Consider the following 20,498-nt stretch of genomic DNA (forward strand, 5'->3'; position numbering starts at 1 on the left):
ACCTTTCAATGCATTGTCTGAGCTGAGATGTCACTTTTTAAAAAAAAAAAATAAAACCTTAAGTTATCTTGGGAATGTGATTTTAAGTCAGAGATGTGCAGCACGGAAACTTTGGTCCAACTTGTCCATGCTAACCAGATATCTTAAATTAATCTAGTCCCATTTGCCAGCACTTTGCCAATATCCCTCTAAACCATTCTTATTCATGTACCCATCCAGATGCCTTTTAAATGCTGTAATTATACCAGCCTCCACCACTTTCTCTAGCAGCTGATAAAACTTAAAGAAGTTCTGGGATTTACATATTAATGAATCAAAGCCTGCAGCTAATTTTAAAAGATATCAGACTTAGCAGATATCAGCAGTCCAAGTTTGTTCAATTTATTGCATCAGTGTATGATGTTATGATCTTGTGCTGTAAATTGTGTCCTATGATCCTACTCCACTAGCTACCTGACAAAGGAGCAGCATTCCGAAAGCTAGTCCTTCCAAATAAATCTGGTGGTGTGATTTTTAACTTGGTCCACACCAGTCCAATACCAGCACCTCCAAATCATGTCTATTGATTGTCACTCCTTTACAATTTGAAAAGATATTGGTCATGTAGACTTTCTAGAAAATGTCTACAAGTTGGCAGAAAGACCTTATATTATTGTTGGTCTGCATTTTGACCAGGTAGGTTGTAACTTACTCAATTTTATCATCTTTACCTGTTTAAAGTTGTGATTAATTTCTAGAAAGTGGTGGTGAAAACTTTATGCATGTAAGGTTTTAATTTGTTTTGTAATCACCATGTTCATTGTTTGGAATACTAGGACATCTGCTTGAGCCTAGCTAGTGTGAATACTTCAACACAATTCTGTTAGTTTAAATCTGCCATTTTCATGTAGCTTGACTCTGGTACAGAAAGCTCTATTATGTAAGCTCAAGTTGCAACATCGCAATTATTTTCTGCATATTGATACTTGCACAATTAAATAATGGAAGATTATTTGTGGAATAGTAACTTCCACTAACATGGTTTTTGCCCTTCTGTCAGATGTAATCAAACTGCATGATTTTTAAAAAGTTTTAATGTAGTTTAAGTCAAGTTAGGTTTATGTAATTTACAATTGGGCTGTGTTTTCCTTGTGTTCCTTTTGAGTGATGTGTCTAGCTGTCATTTTATCGTCAGTGCTCATGTTTTTTGTTTTCCATTTTTGCTTTGAGTTAGTCCAGCATGACTGAAGTACTTGTAGGATTAGCCATTTAACTATAGGCGTATGTTTTGTGTTCAGTGAAAGCTTGAAATTGAGCATTGATTATTTTTATTCAACATCCTTCTTTTGTAGGAAGTGAATCGATACAAAGGAAAGAATTACCCAATAATGAATGTGCATGAAAGGACACTAAGTGTACTGGCCTGCAGAGTGAGTGAAGTGGGATGGATTAGACTTTGAGTAGATAGTGACTTTTTAAAGTTATTCTGTAGTTTTCCAATGTGTGAACTATTTTCAATATTCATTTATTATGTATTGGTGTAATGAGTTTTTTTTTTCTTTTTTAGTATGTATCAGAAGTAGTAATAGGAGCGCCTTATTCTGTGACTGCTGATTTACTGGATCACTTCAAGGTATGATTATTCAAGCTAAAAAATGGGAATTAGGTAAGGAAGTAACTTTCAGTTTGACTGTGTAATCATTTCCCCTCAAACCTATGATGGCTGAGAGGCATCTTTTGAGATATTTGAAATCAGAATTTTTGAAATCAGAAACGTGTAAATCCTGTTCAAACACAACTTGTGTTCCTACAAAACAAACGCAAGGAGGTAATTCTAAAATTCCTGCCCAAATACTTCACTCGCCTTCTCGCACTACAGATATTGTTGTTCATACCATTAATGTTATGATATTGTTCTGAAGGTGTAGAGAAATACTGTACCTTTTTTAAGAGAGTTGAAAAGTCAGCAAAACTACCTGACACAGCAGTGTTCTGAACAAGGTAACAATGTAACATTTGGTCAAACAGCCAGCAGTAACTGGGTTGCTGTGAGACAAAAACAAATTGCAAATTCGGCTAGTTTAAATTATGTCTTAAGGTAGCAAACTCCAATCAGATTTGAACTTAATATTTTGATAAAATTAAAACAAATGAAACGATCTGATGTTTTGGGGTATAAATATCAGACATTTTGAGCAGTTAGCCAGAGTGGCAAAGAGAACTGCCAAAAGACCAAGACGTTGGCTTCCAGTAAGACCTTTCTGAGAGGTACCTGTCTGGAGAAGGGGTTTGCACAGAAAAAAACATTGGAACCAACCTGGAGAAAGATTCTCATAAGAAAATCGAAAGAAGAAACTCAGCAAAGCTGAAACGTGATTTTTTTTTTAAATTGTAATTGATTTTTTTTATTTGATCAATATTTTGGAGGGGGGGAGGTAATAGGTTCAAAGAGAAAGGAGTTGTAAATAGTTGTTAATATTCTGCTAGACTTAAAATTTAAAGTTCATAAATTTTTACTTTAAGTAGTGACTTTGGGGGTCGTTCTTTTGCTTCTTGAATTGTAACAGATTACAGCATGCGGGAATCTTTTCTGTGTGGCTGCTTTAAATTAGCAGAGGAATTTACCCTGTGTCATAACAATATCACAGAGCAATGGTGGCGGGGGTGTTGAGAGAGTGAAAGGAGAACAAATGAAAATCTGTTTTCACAAATCTGCATCTATTTAAAAATGTTGTAAAACCAGCTTTTGCTCATTTGTAACGAAAACAATTTAAGGTTTCACAAACAAATTATTAAGCGAAAGAAGTTAAGTAGAATCAACCAAACTATTTACATATCGCAGGAGCTTAAAGATCTGAAACATGGTAAAATACAATTGCGTTAAACCCTTAAGCAACACTTTACAGTGCTCACATCAAAGATTCCTTTCCCTTTCACAACAATAGGGCTTAACTTTAACTGCGATTTCAATTTTGAGAATCTGATGAGCTGCTCCTGGACCTTCCATACAACTGAGATTAGACTTTCACAAGTCACAATAACTTCAGGTTTGCATCCAAACCGGTTCTGTTCTAGAACTTTTAAATTAAACTCCTTTACACTGACCTACACCACTTCTCTTTTTCACGCGAAACCCCTGTCATATACATCCAGTTTCAGCCAGGACTTAATGAGAACATTACAGTGCAGGACAGGCCCTTCGGCCTTCGATGTTGCACTGCCCTGTAAAACCAATCTGAAGCCCATCTAACTGAGCTCCAGGATGAACATTTCCCATCAACCACCACTCTGTCTTTTTTCAACTAGCCAATTTCTGATCCAAACTGCTAAATCACCCTCAATCCCACATCTCCAAATTTTGTGCAGTAGTCTATCATGAGGAGCTTTATCAAACGCCTTACTGAAATCCATATACACCACATCAACCATTTTACCCTCATCCACCTGTTTGGTCACCTTCTCAAAGACCTCATTAAGGTTTGTGAAACCTTTCACAGCCATGTTGACTATCCCTAATCAACTTATTTCTGTCAAGATGATTAGAAATCATATCTCTTATAACCTTTTCCAACACTTTATCCACAACTAAAGTAAGGCTAACTGGTCTATAATTACCAGGGTTGTCTCTACTCACCTTGAGCAAGGGAATAATATTTGCTATCCTCCAGTCTTCTGGTACTATTTCTGTAGATAATGACAACATAAATATCAAAGCCAAAAGTTTAACAATCTCCTCTCTAGCATACCAGAGAATTCGAGGATAGGATTCAGCTCATGGGATTTATCTATTTTCACACTTTCCAAAATTTCTAACACCACCTCATTGTGAACCTCAATCCCATCTAGTCTAGTAGCCTGTTTGTCAGTATTCTCCTCGACAACATTATTTTTTCCTCAGTATTCACACTGGAAAAAGACATTCATTTAGCGCTTCCCCTATCCCCCTGACTCCACGCATGACTTCTCACTATTGCCCTTGATTGGCCCTAATCTTACTCTAGTCATTCTTTTATCCATTATGTACTATGAAAGCTTTAGGGTTTTCACTGATCCTATCCGCCAACAACTTCTCATGTCCCTTCTTCACTCATCTTAGCTCTGTTTAGGTCTTTCCTGGCTACTTTGTAACTCTCAATTGCCCAAACTGAGCCTTCACAACTCATCCTAACATAAGCCGCCGCCTCCCTTTTTACAAGAGATTCAACTTTCTTAGTAAATCACAGGTCCTGCACTCGACAACTCCCTGCCTGTCTGACAGGTACATATTTATCAAGGACATGCAGTAGCTGTTCCTTGAATAAGCTCCACATTTCCATTGTGCCCATCACCTGCAGTATCCTTCCCCCATCCTATGCATCCTAGATCATAATTGCCTCCCCCCTGCCAAGCTGCAGTCTTGCCCTCTGGTTTATACCTATCCCTTTACATCGCTTAAGTAAATATTGTGGTCACTATCACCAAAGTATTCACCTACCTTCAAATCTAACAACTGACCAGGTTCATTATCCAGTACTAAATCTAATGCGGCCTTGCCCCTTGTTGGCCTTTCTACATACTGTCAGAAAATCCTCTTGCACATAAGACAAAAACTGACCCATCTAAAGTACTTGAACTATAGTATTCCCAGTCAACATTTGGGAAATTAAAGTCCCCCATAACAACTACCCTGTCACTCTTGCCCCTATTGAGAATCATCTTTGCTATTCTTCCCTTTAAATCTCTGGAACTGTTGAGGCCTATAGAAAACTCTCCAAAAAGTGACCCCTGCTTTCCTGTATCTAAGTCAGACTTATGCAAGCTTCCTAAAGTGAAACTGAAGACACCCCCCAGAAGCTATGGGTATTTTCCCCTAGGCAAAATAAATCAATACTGACCTAATCCACTGCTGTTTATGTTGGTCACTTCTCTTTCTAAAAAAAAAATGAATGTAAACAAATCTCTAAACTGTTTCTCATGATTTTTAAAAGCAAATCATCATGCCTACAGAAATACCTGCAATTTGATCATTAAAACCCAAATATCATTAGTTCAAAACCAATATGAATCATATACTTTCTATCACAGTCCATGCGACTGTGGTCAGTGCATTGAGTAGAGCAGTTGAAATGTCATTTTGAGGCTCCACATGACATTGATTGGGCAACTTTTGGAATACTGCTTGCATTTCTGATCTCCCTGCTTATAAGAAGGATGTTGTGAAACTTGAAAGGGTTCAGAAAAGATTTACAGGTATTGTCACCAGGGTTGGAGCGTTTGAGCTATAGGGAGAAGCTGAATAGGCTGGGACTGTTTCCTTGGCGTAGTGTAGGTTGAGGGGTGACCTTATAGAAGTTTATAAAATCATGAGAAGCATGGATAGGATGAATAGCCAAGGTCTTTTCCCCAGGGTAGAGGAGTCCAAAACTAAAGGATATAGGTTTAGGGTGGGGGGAGGGAAGATTTAAAAGGCACCTGGGGGGTGTCTTCAGTTTCACTTTAGGAAGCTTGCATAAGTCTGACTTAGATACAGGAAAGCAGGGGTCACTTTTTGGAGAGTTTTCTATAGGCCTCAACAGTTCCAGAGATTTAAAGGGAAGAATAGCAAAGATGATTCTCAATAGGGGCAAGAGTGACAGGGTAGTTGTTATGGGGACTTTAATTTCCCAAATGTTGACTGCGAATACTATAGTTCAAGTACTTTAGATGGGTCAGTTTTTGTCTTATGTGCAAGAGGATTTTCTGACAGTATGTAGAAAGGCCAACAAGGGGCAAGGCCACATTAGATTTAGTACTGGATAATGAGGGTGGTATGTGCATGGAATGAGCTGCTAGAGGAAGTGGAGGAGGCATCTAGATGGGCTTATGAATAGGAAGGGTTTAGGGGGATCTGGGCCAAATGCTGGCAAATGGGACTAGGTTGATTTTAGGATATCTGGTTGGTATGGATGAGTTGAACCAAAAGGATCTGTTTCTATGCTGTACAGCTCTACAACTCTGAACAACTCATCTCCCAATTGTCTTTGCCATGTGGTCCTGCAATGTTTTTTTTACTTAGGTCATACCATTCTCTTTTGGAAGCCTTAATTGACTTTATCTCAAGACTCTCTTGACTATTCCAGGTATTAGTTTAATCAGCCTTTTCTGAACTACCTCCCAACACATTTTACATCCTTTTCTTGAATAAGGAGACCAGTGATGTACACAGTATTCCTGATAATTTATTGCTGTTATCCTGTCAAGCTGAATCATGACCACCTCAAACTGGTATTTGATTCCCTTTTCAATAAATTATGCATTATGTTAGCTTTTCTAATTACTTGATGCAGTTACATACTGACTTTAATGATTCACATTGCCTTTTTTCTGCTAATTTACCTAAGTGTGACCATTGGTTTTTACTTGATCACTTGTGACCACTTGTTTAAATTGTGAATGAAAGTCCGAATAAATAGAATATTTCTAATGCTTCAGTACCAAAAAGATAGATAAATTATATCCTTGATGAATTCAAATTGGGCAATTATCTCATTGTATTGATAAATCTTAATATTGTACTTTTGAGATACAACACTGTATAGTGGTAGTTTTCTGATACCCCTGAACATTTACTATGGTGGGTGGGCATATGTATGAGAGAAAGAGAGGGTAGAAAGTAAAATCAGTTTTCATTAAATTTAACTCTAGGTTTATTTTAATAATTCTCCCTGTTAAAAATGTACCTTGTCTGTAATATGAATGACAGCGTGGGTGTTTGATAGTTGGTCAGGAAATGATTCAGTTTATTGTGTAGAGAATCCTGGTCCTATTAAATTCAAATTGCTTTAAAATTAAACCTTAAAATTCCACTGAAAATCATGGAAGTATTCAACAGGTCAAACAGATGTAAGAATAAGATTTTAATATTTCAGATCAATGGCCCTTCTAACAGAATTAACTTTTTTTTTCTAATCCTCTTGTTCTGAAGTGTACTTAAGTATCTCTGGACCTGTTGGGACTGAGCCTCCTGGTCCATGGTTAAGGGCACTATACTGTACCACAGGAGAGCCCTTACTCAGAATTAAGTTCTCTGCTATGTTGATTTCAGCTGAGCCATTGTGCCATTAGTTTGTGGAGATCATCCTGCACCTGGCCATTATTAAATAACATTTATTGTCCACATCTGTTCAATGTGCAGATTAAGATGCTTTTTGATATTGAGGTGCTTAGCTGGCCAACAGTTCCTATGATCAAATGACCATCAATTGGTAATATGAGGTCAACCAGTACCCTTGCACAAGGGTTAAAATCTTCAGGAAAGAGGCTGAAATGGAATGTTAAAAATCCCATTTAAAATGTACAGCCACATCAATAATCTGAAAATTTTGTTCTGTTTCAGATGTTTAAGGGGGATGAAATGATTACTGACATCAAAGAACTTGAACCTTGAAGCTAAGCCATATCCAAGCTGTTTTCTGTTACTCATTAATCTATTCAGTATGAAGTGGTGAATGAGCTTTGTGAACTGTTTGCTAATGGTATTTTTTTTTCCAGGTTGATTTAGTTTGTCACGGAAAGACAGAAGTTATCGCTGATAAGGATGGTTCAGACCCATATGCTGTAAGTTAAGTTTTGTCATCTTAACTCTTTATGAAGATAATACTTACTACAAGCGCTGCATGAATGAGAAATTCCTTGTTTGAAGAATATCTGATTGGCACCCCAGAAATCAGATAAATTAAATAATGTTCAGACCTTAAGGGCTCATCTAATGTACAATGCTTAAAACTAGCCTCGACTCTTATCAATTGGTGAGAATGAGAACTGACTAGAACAATGATTGGAGAAGTTGTTAGCATGGGAGAGACTGAGCTACTCCTCCAGTCAGATTATTTCTTCCATGTCCACTGTTCCAACTCCTCAAATCACACTTATACTGCTCCTCCAGAGATGAATCTGAGTGGGCATTGAGGTGCAGTCATTGTAGCTAGCCTGCTATCACGAAACAGGAAACTGTTGGCTTCACCAACCCAATTGCATTTTGACCAGCTGCTGGTTGAGGATTCTGACCTATTTAAAAATCATCTTTGAGGGGCAGAGGGCAGTGGTGGAGTAGAGTGCTAGAAAGCCTGGAATCTCTTTATCAGTAATTGACAGGAACCAGCAGCCAGTTTTGCACCAACCCACAGTGGGTTGTCAACCAAGCAGATGGAGCCAGGGTTCTTGGCTGACTTTGTAACAACTCCGATGAGTTGCAGGATGTAATTTTGAATTGAGAAATTTTGCAGATTCATCAGTTAGTGAAAGGATTAAGAGGACTGGTAGTATAACATAGCTTGCCAGTTAATGATGGAGATCTGGGCCTTCCGTTAAGAAGCCTCGGTCTGTAAACTGTTTCATCTGGAGGTGAAAGAACTCTTGACAGCTCCATGAATTTCTTTATCGTCTAGGCTATTGCTGGCTGTAACTGGTACATTGACAATTGCCTGCATTTTGGGTATTTAATGTTAGCTTGCTTTACATTTTCATGTTTGATGCTTTGCATATACTTTTAACCCTCTTAATGATTTTGGTTGAGTTTTTTTTTCGAAGCATCAAATCTGCTTGATCCCTTTTAGATAAAATCTGCGATTGTGCCTAATCTTCAGGTTTATGAGAACCAAGCTCTTGCACATTGGGCAAGTCTGTTCTTTCCAAGATCAGTACCATATTTCTTTAAAGCATCTGATATTGTTTAACCTGTTCTTTCAATTGGCATTTTTGACCTTTTTAAGTGACAGCATTAGCAGCATATATATGTGCTATTTATCATCTTTGTAGTAATCTTGGGATATCTTTAGTGCTAATTTGTCCTGCTCATAGATGAACATAAATTTGACCAATATTAGTAAGAACATTAAATCCACCATAATATTTGAGCTGCTTAAATTTTGTCCTAGTTTCTAAGAGTAATTGTGAATCTAATGTAAATACCGTTTATTAACAATGATCCACCACTGTATGCATCATGCACATAAGACTTGGATGATCAAATACTGGGTATTGACAAACTTTCTGTAAAATTGATCAAAAAGATTTGTTGGCATAGCATCTAGTATGTTAAGTGAAGGTAGTTGCTAATTTTGTGGTTAGCTTTGCTGTTGCAACTTTTTGATGTACTAATTAGCCATGATCCACAGAGAGCTATATGTATATTAGGTAAAAACAATGACTGCAGATGCTGGAAACCAGATTCTGGATTAGAGGTGCTGGAAAAGCACAGCAGTTCAGGCAGTATCCGAGGGAGCAGTAAAATCGACACTTCAGGGAAAAGTCCTTCATTAGAAATACATTGTCAACACCACTTCATGATTTTTTAAAGATTAAGTTGTCGAGACTTTTTTTTGTCGAGACTTTTTTTACTTGTTTACAGCAATAGTATGCTGATGATTGCAGCTGTTAAGAACAAATACAGGATAAAGGAAAAATGCTGCACATTGCTAAAGCTTTTTTTTACTTAAAAGGCATGGATTCAAGTTCTTGTGATTTTGAGATGCTTCCTTTTTATGGCCAGGAGCTGCTAAAAGGCAAATCAAGTTTGTACACTGAAGGATACATTCAATTTGTACAAGAGATGACCTTGAAACATTACCCATGTATTGCATTTATGAATTGCATTGAACCCTGAAATGTTGAAATGAATTTTGTGATGTTATGCAAATGCACTCGAACACAAGTAGGGGAGGTGATGCTTTGTGCTATTATCGCTGCACTGCTAATCCATAAACTCAGCTGATGTTCTCGTGGCCTGGATTCAAATTTGAATTCAGTTTTTTAAAATCTGGAATGGTTACTATGAAAAAAACCCATCTGGCTCACTCAGACCTTCAGAGAGGGAAGATACCATACTTAGCTGGTCTGGCCTGCCTGTGATTCCAGGCCTGCAGCAATGAGGTTGACACTCAACTACTGTATGAAATGGCCCAGCTAGCCACTTAATTGTATCAGTCACTATGATGTCCATCTGAAGCACGTGGACTGCAGTGGTTCAAGAAGGCAGCTCACCAGCACCTTCTCAAGGGCACCTGTGGATGGGCAACAAACGATGGCCAAGAAGCAATGTCTTAAGTCCGAGGAGTGACTATTTTCTTTAAAATTTCAACCCATCAGGTCTTCACTATTCAATCTGATCATGATTTGATCAATGACTTTTACCTACACAACCTTGGCCAACAGTCTTGGGTGATATTAGAAGATAAAAGGAAAACAAATGACTTTGATATTACAAGCAGAAGTATTTTGTTTGCTTCACTCTGGCAAGGTTGGGGCACTTCATAACTGGGAGGTCTGCTGAGTGTCTGAAGTTCTGTTAGGTAGCTGTGCAGAAGCTAGAGTAGATTTTTAATTCTCAAACCTTGTCCAGGATAACTATTAAGCTTAGGTGAGTTGGAACCCCGATGTCTCTGACTTGAAGTTACTTTCTTTCTGTGGAAGATTTGTAGAGCCTTAGGAGAATTGCTTATCAGCAGTTATAGTTTCCTGGGCAGTTCCCTTTAGAGTCATGTGTCAAGAATACCACAGTCTTGAGATGCAACTCCAATCCAAGGTGGTCCAACAGCGGAGTGTCCAAACCATTATTTCTAATTTCATTCACTTGAAGTTGCATTTAAAAAAAACTAACATTCATGACCAATTAAAGTACTTAATTCCTTGTCACAAAAAAAGTTTCAGCTCTTATTCCTTGTTCTGCCTTTATTCTTCCCTGAGTGAGTGTGTGAGGGAGAGAGAGAGAGAGAGGGAAAGAAATTGCAGGGATGTGGCAAGTGTGATTAGCTGAGTTGCTTTTGCAATCGCTAGGCCATGTGGCGCCCCTTAGTGCTACATCAAGAGTAGAGAATGGAAGAAAGTAAGTGTCTTACTGGGGATAAGGACATCATTGGCAACAAGGAGTGATTGAGGAATCGACAGCTTCAGCAGTATTGTAGACAATCGCAGTATCACATTCAGGAGTTTGTAACTTTTTGACTTTGGAATGAGGTTTCCAAGGTGGTCTCTGAACACTTATTTTTAAGCCCTTTAAATCCATGTGGAGCATATTTGAACAAAAGTTTGCTCTTGTATCCTTCATTACTCATTCCAACTCAAAGCCAAGCATTTTGCCCTTTTTTTTTAAAAAAGCAAAATCACCAGATATGGCTGGACTTTATTAAGCACTTCTTTGCACTCTGCATTCCTATGGAAGAACCACTTCAACATCGTACATATATTAAATGTTAAGAACACATATTGGTTATTTATACACCTTAAGCAATTGGAGAAATCTAGTATTAAGAGTACTGCTAATTTTGGCAGTCACAAAGGCAGCTTCCCTTGCATATCTATCAAAATCTGGGATAAACTGTCAGTAACGTCTTCACTGGGCTAAATATGAGCTAAATATTTAATGTGGCTTTTACTACTGATGTTCCATTAATGTAGGCAAGAATCTGTATCTTAAGTAATTTTATTCTTTTCAAATTCTTGGAGCATGTTCCACATTTTGACTGGATGTGCAAAGAAGTGCTTATACAGGCTGACCTTTTATTTTATTGCATATTCCTTCATTCAAGTTCACACAATCAAATCAGTGATTCACTTTTAAACCTAAACATCTTGATCCAGGCCTTGTTTCTTTAATATTGCTGCAGACATTTTTTTGCCACCTGAGAAAATTGCAAGAGGTTTTGAGTGCTTGATATTCTAAAGGGAGTGAAGATGCCAAGTGGTAGTTTTAATAAACATAAGTAAAAATTTCATTACTTTTAAATTCTTAATTGTTTTACCTATTTCTTGAGTGTTCAAGTTGTTCATCACATTTTACTTGCAGGAGCCTAAACGGCGCAACATCTTCAAATCCATCAATAGTGGGAATGATCTCACTACGGACCACATTGTTCAAAGAATAATCAAGAACAGGTGGGAAAATTATTTTGTTTTGAATGGACCAAACTCCCTGCAAATATATCAAGATGATAGCCTCGACCCAAGTGTTTATTTTGAAAGCAAATGTAAGGTGCTATGTTCCAGATGTAATTCAGTTAGTCACACTATTCTTCTTTAAGCAAAACACACTTTAATCCAGTTAAAATACAAGCAAAGGAAAGAAGAATTGATATAACTTTAACTCTTAGAAAACCAAACCGAATAATAGATTATTTAACTACTAAACAGCACTAGTGTAATGTCCCATAAACGCACAATTGACAAAGACAAAATCAATAAAACTGATTTTCCGCTGTCAGAATTGCATGTGAGACAGAACCCAAGCTTTTAGTTGTATCAGAAAGATATAGCTGCTTCCGCAACCAGCTTCAAAACCCAGCAACCTGTGGAAGTTCAACTAAAACCCTGGTTCTATGGGAGTCTGACTCCAACCATTCATGCTGCTTCTATAGTTTCAACCTTTTTTAAATAAAAAAGACCCAAAAGCCTCCCAAGATGTTTACTTTATTAACTTGAAAGATCCAGCTCAGCCCCACGGCTCAATCTCTCCCAAAAAAAACCCAGGACAAAATGCACCTCTAAAAGCCATAGTATTGCCACGTTACCCTTTTCTCAATCTCATTGATTACCTGCCCCTTTCATCCTACTCATTCTGTCTCAAGTCTTCCGCCCGCTCACTCTGACTGTGTCTCTCTGTCTTGACTCAACGTTAACTCTGCTTTTGTCTGACAGACTTGCTGAGTTTCTGCTGCAATTTATTTTTTAGATGTCCAGCATCCACACTTCCTTGTTTTATGTTAGGATAGTGGGGAGGAAGTGGGGAGGTTGCATGATGACTTGAACAGGCTAGGAGAATGAAGTGGCAGATGGAATACAGTGTGGGGAAAGTGTGAGGTTATAACTTTGGTAGGAAGAGTGCCAACATAGACTATTTTATCAATGTGGGAAGGCTTGGAAAAACTAAAGCACAAAAGGATTTGGGAGTCCCAATTCAGAATTCTCTTAAGGTTAACATGCATGTTCACTTGGCAGTTAGGAAGGAAAATGCAATCTTAACCTTTACTTTGAGGACCAGAATACAAGAGCAGAGATGTACTGCTGAGGCTGTATAAGGCTCTGGTCAGATCATATTTCAAACATAGGGGCCACAAAATGGCTCACAATCTGAAGAAGAGTGTGTTGGCTTTGGAAAGGTTCAAGATGAGATTTACAAAAATGATCTCTGGGATAAATGGCCTGTCATAGGAGGAGTGGTGGTTGGTCTGTACGAGTTGGAGTTTAGAAAGATGGGGATTGGGGGTGGTGGAGGGGGTGGGGGGGGGGAAGTTGTGGGGGGGGAGTGGTCTGATTTGAAACTTACAGGGTGCTCAGAGGCCTGGATAAAGTGGATGTGGGGAAGATATTTCCACTAGTATGAGAGACTAGGCCTGAGGGCAAAGCCTCTGCGTGAAGAGACAACATCTTAAAGCTGACGTGAGGTGGAATTTCTTCAACTTGAGAGTAGTTAATGTGTGGAACTCATTGCCACAGAGGGCTGTAGAGGCCAAGTCATTGAGTGTATTTAAGACCAAGGTTCTTGCTTGGCAAGGGGATCAAATATTACAGGGAGAAGGCAGGAGAAGGGGCTTCAGAAATGTACCAGCCATGATTTGAATGGTGGATCAGGCACGATGGACCTATCTATGGCCTAAGTCTACTACAATATCTTATGGAGGTTGAAACTGAAGTACATTGTTGGGGAGTGTTAAGGGAATATTGAGCTTAACTAATCCATAGTGTACATGTCCTTGGGGGGAAAACATTAATAGAAACTTTGTGGGAGCTTTGATAGGTTAGATTAGATTTCCTACAGTGTGGAAACAAGTCCACACTGACCCTCCGAAGAGGAACCGCCCCCCCCCTCTGACTAATGCACCTAACACTGGACAATTTTAGCATGGCCAATTCACCTGATCTGCACATCCTTTGGATTGTGAAGGAAACCGAAGCATCCGAAGGAAACCGAAGCATCCAAAGGAAACCCACGCAGACAGTCACCCAAGGCTGGAATCAAACCTGAGACCCTGGGGCTGTGAGGCAGCAGTGCTAACCATTTAGCCACCATGCTGTCCCAATTTGCTTTACAAATGCATTGTATACCTGATTTGTAATTGTTTGATGAATTTAAAATGGGGGGAAAAGGGTATAAAATCCAACTTTCTAAATGTTTGGCAATTTCAAAACTACTGTAATTACTTGGCATTTTCGCAAGCAATGTTTGACTAGAAAACATAGCTTAATATATTGTTTTATAACTCTGTTTTAGGTTCAATAGTTTTTTTGTTAGATTCAGATTAGCTTCATTCTGTTCCAGCTTTGTGCACAAATCTGGTTAATTGTCATAAAGTGGACGGGAAGAATGTTTCACTTAGTCCAAATATCTTGTTTGGGCATAAATTTGTGTATCTAACCAAAAAACATTCCAGCAAAAATGGCAAGTCATAGGCCACATGTCAAGAGTATATTTTCTTTTTGCATCTGTGTAGCCTTAACTTTTGGTGGGGAGGAGGGAATAGCTTCATGATGGTGCCTTTTTCTCAAAAGATATTGGATCCTTTGAATGGAAAAAAGCTAAAATTTTGTAGATGTCACCTTGAAATGCATTTTGAATTTCATACCTGCAGCAAGAGCTTACTTATTGAATATCTTCCTTTCCTAAACATTTTTTTTTTACTGCCACTGACAGGTTACACTTTGAAGCAAGAAACCAAAAGAAGGAAGCTAAAGAGTTGGCAGCAATAGAAGCCATCAAGAAGAGATGTGATGAACGAACAAAAGGAATCCTCGACGCACAATCTAGTGAATAATTCTAACCATGCATAACTGCTGACTTACACCAGTACACTTCATTTAATGAATGGTTTTTCTTCAGCACTGTTTGTTTTATGTTTACTAGATTTTTGCATTTTAGGTTTGCAGTGGGTTTAATTGGTGAACCTTTCGATATTTTTAGTAATTTTAATTTAAAATAATGGGATACACTAAGGGGTAGTCTGTACTTTGTGGACCTTACTAAACCGGCTGCTTGTAAATATACAGATAGTATTTACAGTGCAGAGCTGTAAAAATGTAAGTATATAATTTTAAAATTATATATTCTATTTGCATATAATTGACCTGTAAAAGGTCTTATAACGTAGACTTTACAAATATCTATTATACTTTTTTGGTGATTTGGATTTTATGTAACATGCTGCTTTTCTATTTATGAAGAGATTTTAAGATGCAATTAAAACTGGAGCAGTTTTGATGTTTACTAATGTCAGGAAAATTTTGCTTTGAATTTGAAATAGTCATAGTTTATTTTTTAACTTCCTCTTCATCACGGAAGATGAGAAAATTTTAATGTCCCCCTTCGCCCCAACCCCCTTCAAAGAAAAACCCTCCTGCCACCTTCAGTCAAACCTCAATGCTTCCTTTATTAAATTTTTTCCTTAGCATGTCTGGTAGTTCTAATTATGGGCATAATACATTCTGCCAGCAGTTTTATTTCTTGGGACCATGCAATATTATAATAAATGTCTGCAGTATATATTTATTACAATTGTTCGTGCACAATTATTGAGATCGAACAATTGAAATTTAAATTTTAATTCTGCTGATCAGCGGTTTAAAAGAAGTAGTTCAAAGTTAATTTTTCCAACATGTTCTGCACTAACACTATACTAAGTTTCTAGCTCTTGAGTTTTTATGCTCAAAACTATGAAAAAAAAATTTCTTAAATTTTACACAGCACCCTCAGTCGTTATCTCATTGCAATTACCAAAGGCAGAATTGTAAAATTGAGAGCCAGTGGCCTTTGAAACTGAACCAATTGTCATAATGGTCAGCATTCTGTCCAACATATATTAGTAAGTAATATTACTGTTGTATTTGTCTTCATACTTCTAGGAAGTAATTTTTGCCTGAGGTTAAGTTTATTGTTTAAATTTTTAATGGTTGCTTACCGTTATTTTTAACCTGTTGAGTTTCCTTCAGAATTATTTTGTGCTATATGTAAATACCCTACCTTGTGTTAACCTTGAACTTGTTGCAGTTTTAATGAATGTACAGTGTGGCAAATGTCTGTAGAACTTTTTGAATTCAATGTCTGCTTTTCTCCAATGGTGCATTAAAACATGGCTGAGTATTGTGTGCTGATGTAACAAATAAATCAATGCACAGGTTGTGTGTGGGACAGCTTTGAACTAGCAATGTGCGGACTTCAGAAAAATTGGAATTATTTTAACTTTATTTTCTCATGTCCTTTTGTTACTTCTCCTTTTCAGGTACTTTTATTTCAGTTTTTAATTTCACTTTTACACCATATTTGTCTTAAATTGCAATCACTTACTGAGAACTTAGATTACTGAGATTACTAAATAATCTAATCTAATCTAATCTAATCTAAAACTTGAATGCTATTATACTGCCAGTCAGTGAATTAAAGATCTTGGTTTCTGGGGAAATGACACAGATGGAAAATGCTGGCATAAAGTGGTGTGCTAACATTCAAACATGTCTACAATAGATTGCATTATAAAATATGTACTTGTTGGGACACTTCTATGATTTAGCAACAAATTTTTCAACCTTTTGAAATGTGAAATTTCTGATGTGTGGAACGTCTTAATTGAAAATGACTTTTGTTCTCTGTCATAAAGATCATTTGCCCATGATCAAGAAGCTCGTGAATAGATGCATCTGTTTGCACTAAGTTTCTAAGTACTTGCTTGGACTTCAATCAACATCAGAAGTGATTGGAATGTATTTTGTAGTGCAGGCTGACCTTGACATTTTAAGTACAATGTTGAAAACTGGAGAGAAAGTGGAGACAAAACTGGATTAGATGAATCTGCTGTGAAACTATTCCTCTTTTCACTCATTGGAATGCAAGAGACATCAGAGCTGGTCACTATTTTGATCTAGTATATCCCTCACTCCACCATACCATCAATGGAGAGTGAAGGAGGGGGATCAGGTGCAGCAACAGGAATTCTGAGAAATGATGCGTTAACCTAGTGAAGCTGCCAAACAGAAGTAAAAATGATATAGCTTAGCAATCCCGCAACCAGTGAAGCAGATCTAAGCTCTGCAATCTTGCCACATCCAGTCCGGAATGGTGGTGGACAATTAAACAACTCACTGGTGGAGGAGGCTCCACAAATGGCCCCATCCTCCATGATGGAAGAGCTCAACACATCAGTGCAGAAGATAAGCTGAAGTGTTCATGGCACTTCTGGCTGAAGATTGTTAAGTGGATTATCCATTTTTGCCTCTTCCAATACTCCCCGGCATTAGCTTTTTGCCAGTTCAATTCACTCCCCATAATATGAAGAAATGGTTGGAGGCACTGGATGCACTAGTTATCAATCCTGACATCATTTTGGCAATAGTACTGAAGACTTATGCTACAGAATTTGCTGCTTTCCTAACCAAACTTTGTACAGTCACAACACTGATGCTTTCCTGCCAATGTGGAAAATTGTCCAGATATGTCCTAGACCTAGAACAATACAGTGCAGTACAGACCCTTGAACTAATCTAAGCCCATCCCCCTACACTATCCCATCATTCATCCATGTGCTTATCAGAGGACTGTTTAAATGTTACTCGTGTGCCTGAGTTAACTATGTTGGCAGGCACGGCATTCTGCACCCTTACCACTGAGTAGAAAAACTTGCCTCTGACATCTGTCTTCAATCTATCACCCCTCAATTTGCAGCTATGTCCCCTCCTACAACCAACATAATCATCCTAAGAAAAAGACACTCCCTATCCACCTCATCTAATCCTCTGATCATCATGTATGTTTCTATTAAATCCCCTCTTAGCCTCCTCCTCTCCCTCAGCCTTTCCTCCATAGGAGCTTTTGCTCTAGACCAGGCAACGTCCTGGTAAATCTCCTCTGCATCCTTCCTCTCATGAGACCAGAAATGCGCACAATATTCCCAGTGTTTTGTATAGTTGCCACATAACATCATTGCTTCGGAACCCAATCCCCCTACCAATAAAACCTAACCTACTGTATAGCTCCTTAACACCACTGTCAACCTGCAGTTGATCTATGTACATAAACACCAAGATCCCTCTGCACATCCACACTACCAAGAATCTTTCAATTGACCCAGTATTTCTGTATTCTGTTATTCTTCCCAAAGTGAATCACCTTATATTTATTTGCATTTTGAGCTCCATTTGCTATCTCTCAGCAGTTTATCAAAGTCCCCCTGCAAACTGTAACATTCTTCCATTCTGTTTACCACTCCACTGACTTGTGTCATCTGCCAACTTACTAACCAATTCACCTTTGCCTTGTGTTGAAGTCATTTATAAAAATGACAAGCAGCAGATTACAGAAAGCCAGTTAAATGTGCTAAATCACCCTCAATCCCATGACTCTGTGTTTTCTCCAACAATCTAGTATGTGGAACCTTATCAAAGGCTTTACTGAATTCCATGTACACCACGTCAATTACCCTACCCTCATCCACATGCTTGGTCACCTTTTCAAAAAACTCGGTGAGGTTTGTGAGACACAACCTACCCTTGATGAAACCACGTAGACTATCTCCAATCAAATTTTTGCTTGCTAGATGATTGTAAATCCTATCTCTTATAATCCTTTCCAACAACAGACGTTGTTTGTTTCCAATAGTGAGTTAGGCTCACTGGTCTGCAATTGCCTGGGTCATCTCTGCTGCCCTTGAACAAGGGCTCAACATTTGAAATTCCAGTCCTCTGGTACTAAACCTGCAGACAATGGTGACTCAAATATCAAGGCTAAAGGCTCTGCCATCTCCTCCCTAGCTTCCCATCCGGCCCAGGGAACTTGTCTACTTTCACACGTTCTAGAATTGATTAACACCACCACCTTGCTAACCTCAATCCTGAAGTCTAATAGCCCGTATCCCAGTCCTCTCCTCTACAATATTCTCCTTGAGTGAAAACATGAGAAATATTAATTTAACAACTTTGATTTCCACAGGGTCCACACACAATTTCCCACTTCTGTCTTTAACTGGCCCTATTCCTACTGTAGTCATCCTTTTAGCCTTCTATACCTATAGAAAACTTTAGGGTTTTACTTTTATTCTACCTGTTAAAGACTGCTCATACCCCCTCTTTGGTCTTAACTCTCTCTTTAAATGCTTCCTAGCTAATTTGTAACTCTTCATCACCTCCCCTGAGCCATCTTGTCTCAACGTCATAAGTCTCCCTCTTCCGTTTAATGAGATACAATTTCTTTAGTAAACCACGGTTCCCTTACCTTATTGCTTCCTCCCTGTCTGACAGGGACATACCTATCAAGGGTATGCAATAGCTGTTCCTTAAACCAGCTCCACATTTTGATTGTCTCCATTCCCTCTACTTTGCTATCCCATTCCATGCCTCCTAAGTCTTGCCTAATCGCATTATAAGTACTCTTGCTCTATGGGATGTACCTATCCCTTTCCATCACTAAACTAAACATAACCAAATTATGGTCACTCTCTCCAAAGTGCACCCCTAAATCAAACACCTGGCCTGGTTCTTTACCAAGTACCAGATCCAGTGTGGCCTTCCCTCTTGTCGATCCTTCAACATACTGTGTCAGGAAACCCTCCAGCCCACATTGGACAAAAACTGATCCATCTGACATCATAATAGAGTTATAGTATTTCCAGTCAATGTTGGGGAAGTTAAAGTCCCCCATAATGATCACCCTGTTCCTTTCGCTCCTGCCCAGAATCATTTTGCCAATCCGCTCCTCCACGTCCCTGGAACTTTGTGGAGGCCTATATAAAAACTCCCAGCAGTGTGACCTCTCCTCTCATTTCTAACCCAGCCCATACCACCTCAGTAGATGAGTCCTCAAGAAAAGTTCTTTCAGCCACTGTTCTACTGTCCTTGACTAACAAAGCCACACCTCCCCCTCTTTTACCACCTTCCCTGATCCTAATGAAAGATCTAAGCCCTCGAACCAGCAACATCCATTCCTGACCCTACTTTATCTATATCTCCAAAATGGCCACAACATCGAAGTCCTAGGTACCTATCCATGCTGCAAGCTCACCCATCTTATTTCAGATACGTCTGGTGTTGAAGTAGACACACTTCAAACCAGCTTGCTGTATACCAGCACACTGCTGTGGCCATGAAATCCTGTCCATGTCCTCCCTACTCTATCCTCCTGTGCACTGGAATGACCCCACAGGTTTCCATCCCCCTGCTGAACTAGTTTAAACCCACCTGAATAGCACTAGCAAATTTCCCACCCAGGATATTAGTATCCTTCTGGTTCAAGTGAAGACTGTCCTGTTTGTATAAGTCCCACCTTCCCCAGAGTGAGCCCCAATTATCCATTTACCTGAAACCCTCCCCCTGCACCATCCCTGCAGCCATGTGTTCAGCTGATAGCAAGACGAAGAACAGGGCGAAATATCACGTGGTACGGGGAACAAACCAAAGATAACAACTGCTGCTTCTAGCTCTTGGCTTCCACCCTAGCTCCCTGAAATCCTTGCAGTGTCATGGCATGTAATGTTAAACAAATTTGCTAAATTTGTTTATGAAGAAGCAGCACTTTGAAAGCTAGTGCTTCC

At 38.7% G+C, this 20,498-nt stretch overlaps 1 protein-coding gene across 1 annotated transcript in view; it reads left to right on the forward strand.

The window, feature by feature from the left end:
* The window catches only part of pcyt2 (phosphate cytidylyltransferase 2, ethanolamine), a 59,888-nt gene extending 43,741 nt beyond the window's left edge, over window positions 1–16,147 (forward strand). The window contains exons 8-13 of the mRNA XM_072558783.1: window positions 593–675; window positions 1,332–1,409; window positions 1,547–1,612; window positions 7,489–7,554; window positions 11,780–11,868; window positions 14,621–16,147. Coding sequence (XP_072414884.1) covers window positions 593–675; window positions 1,332–1,409; window positions 1,547–1,612; window positions 7,489–7,554; window positions 11,780–11,868; window positions 14,621–14,741 — 503 coding nt within the window. The 3' untranslated portion in view covers window positions 14,742–16,147. The remainder of the gene's footprint in view (window positions 1–592; window positions 676–1,331; window positions 1,410–1,546; window positions 1,613–7,488; window positions 7,555–11,779; window positions 11,869–14,620) is intronic.
* The last annotated feature ends 4,351 nt before the right edge of the window (window positions 16,148–20,498 follow it).

Source organism: Chiloscyllium punctatum, chromosome 39 (genome assembly GCF_047496795.1).
Source record: "Chiloscyllium punctatum isolate Juve2018m chromosome 39, sChiPun1.3, whole genome shotgun sequence".
In the NCBI taxonomy this organism is placed as follows: Eukaryota; Metazoa; Chordata; class Chondrichthyes; order Orectolobiformes; family Hemiscylliidae; genus Chiloscyllium; species Chiloscyllium punctatum.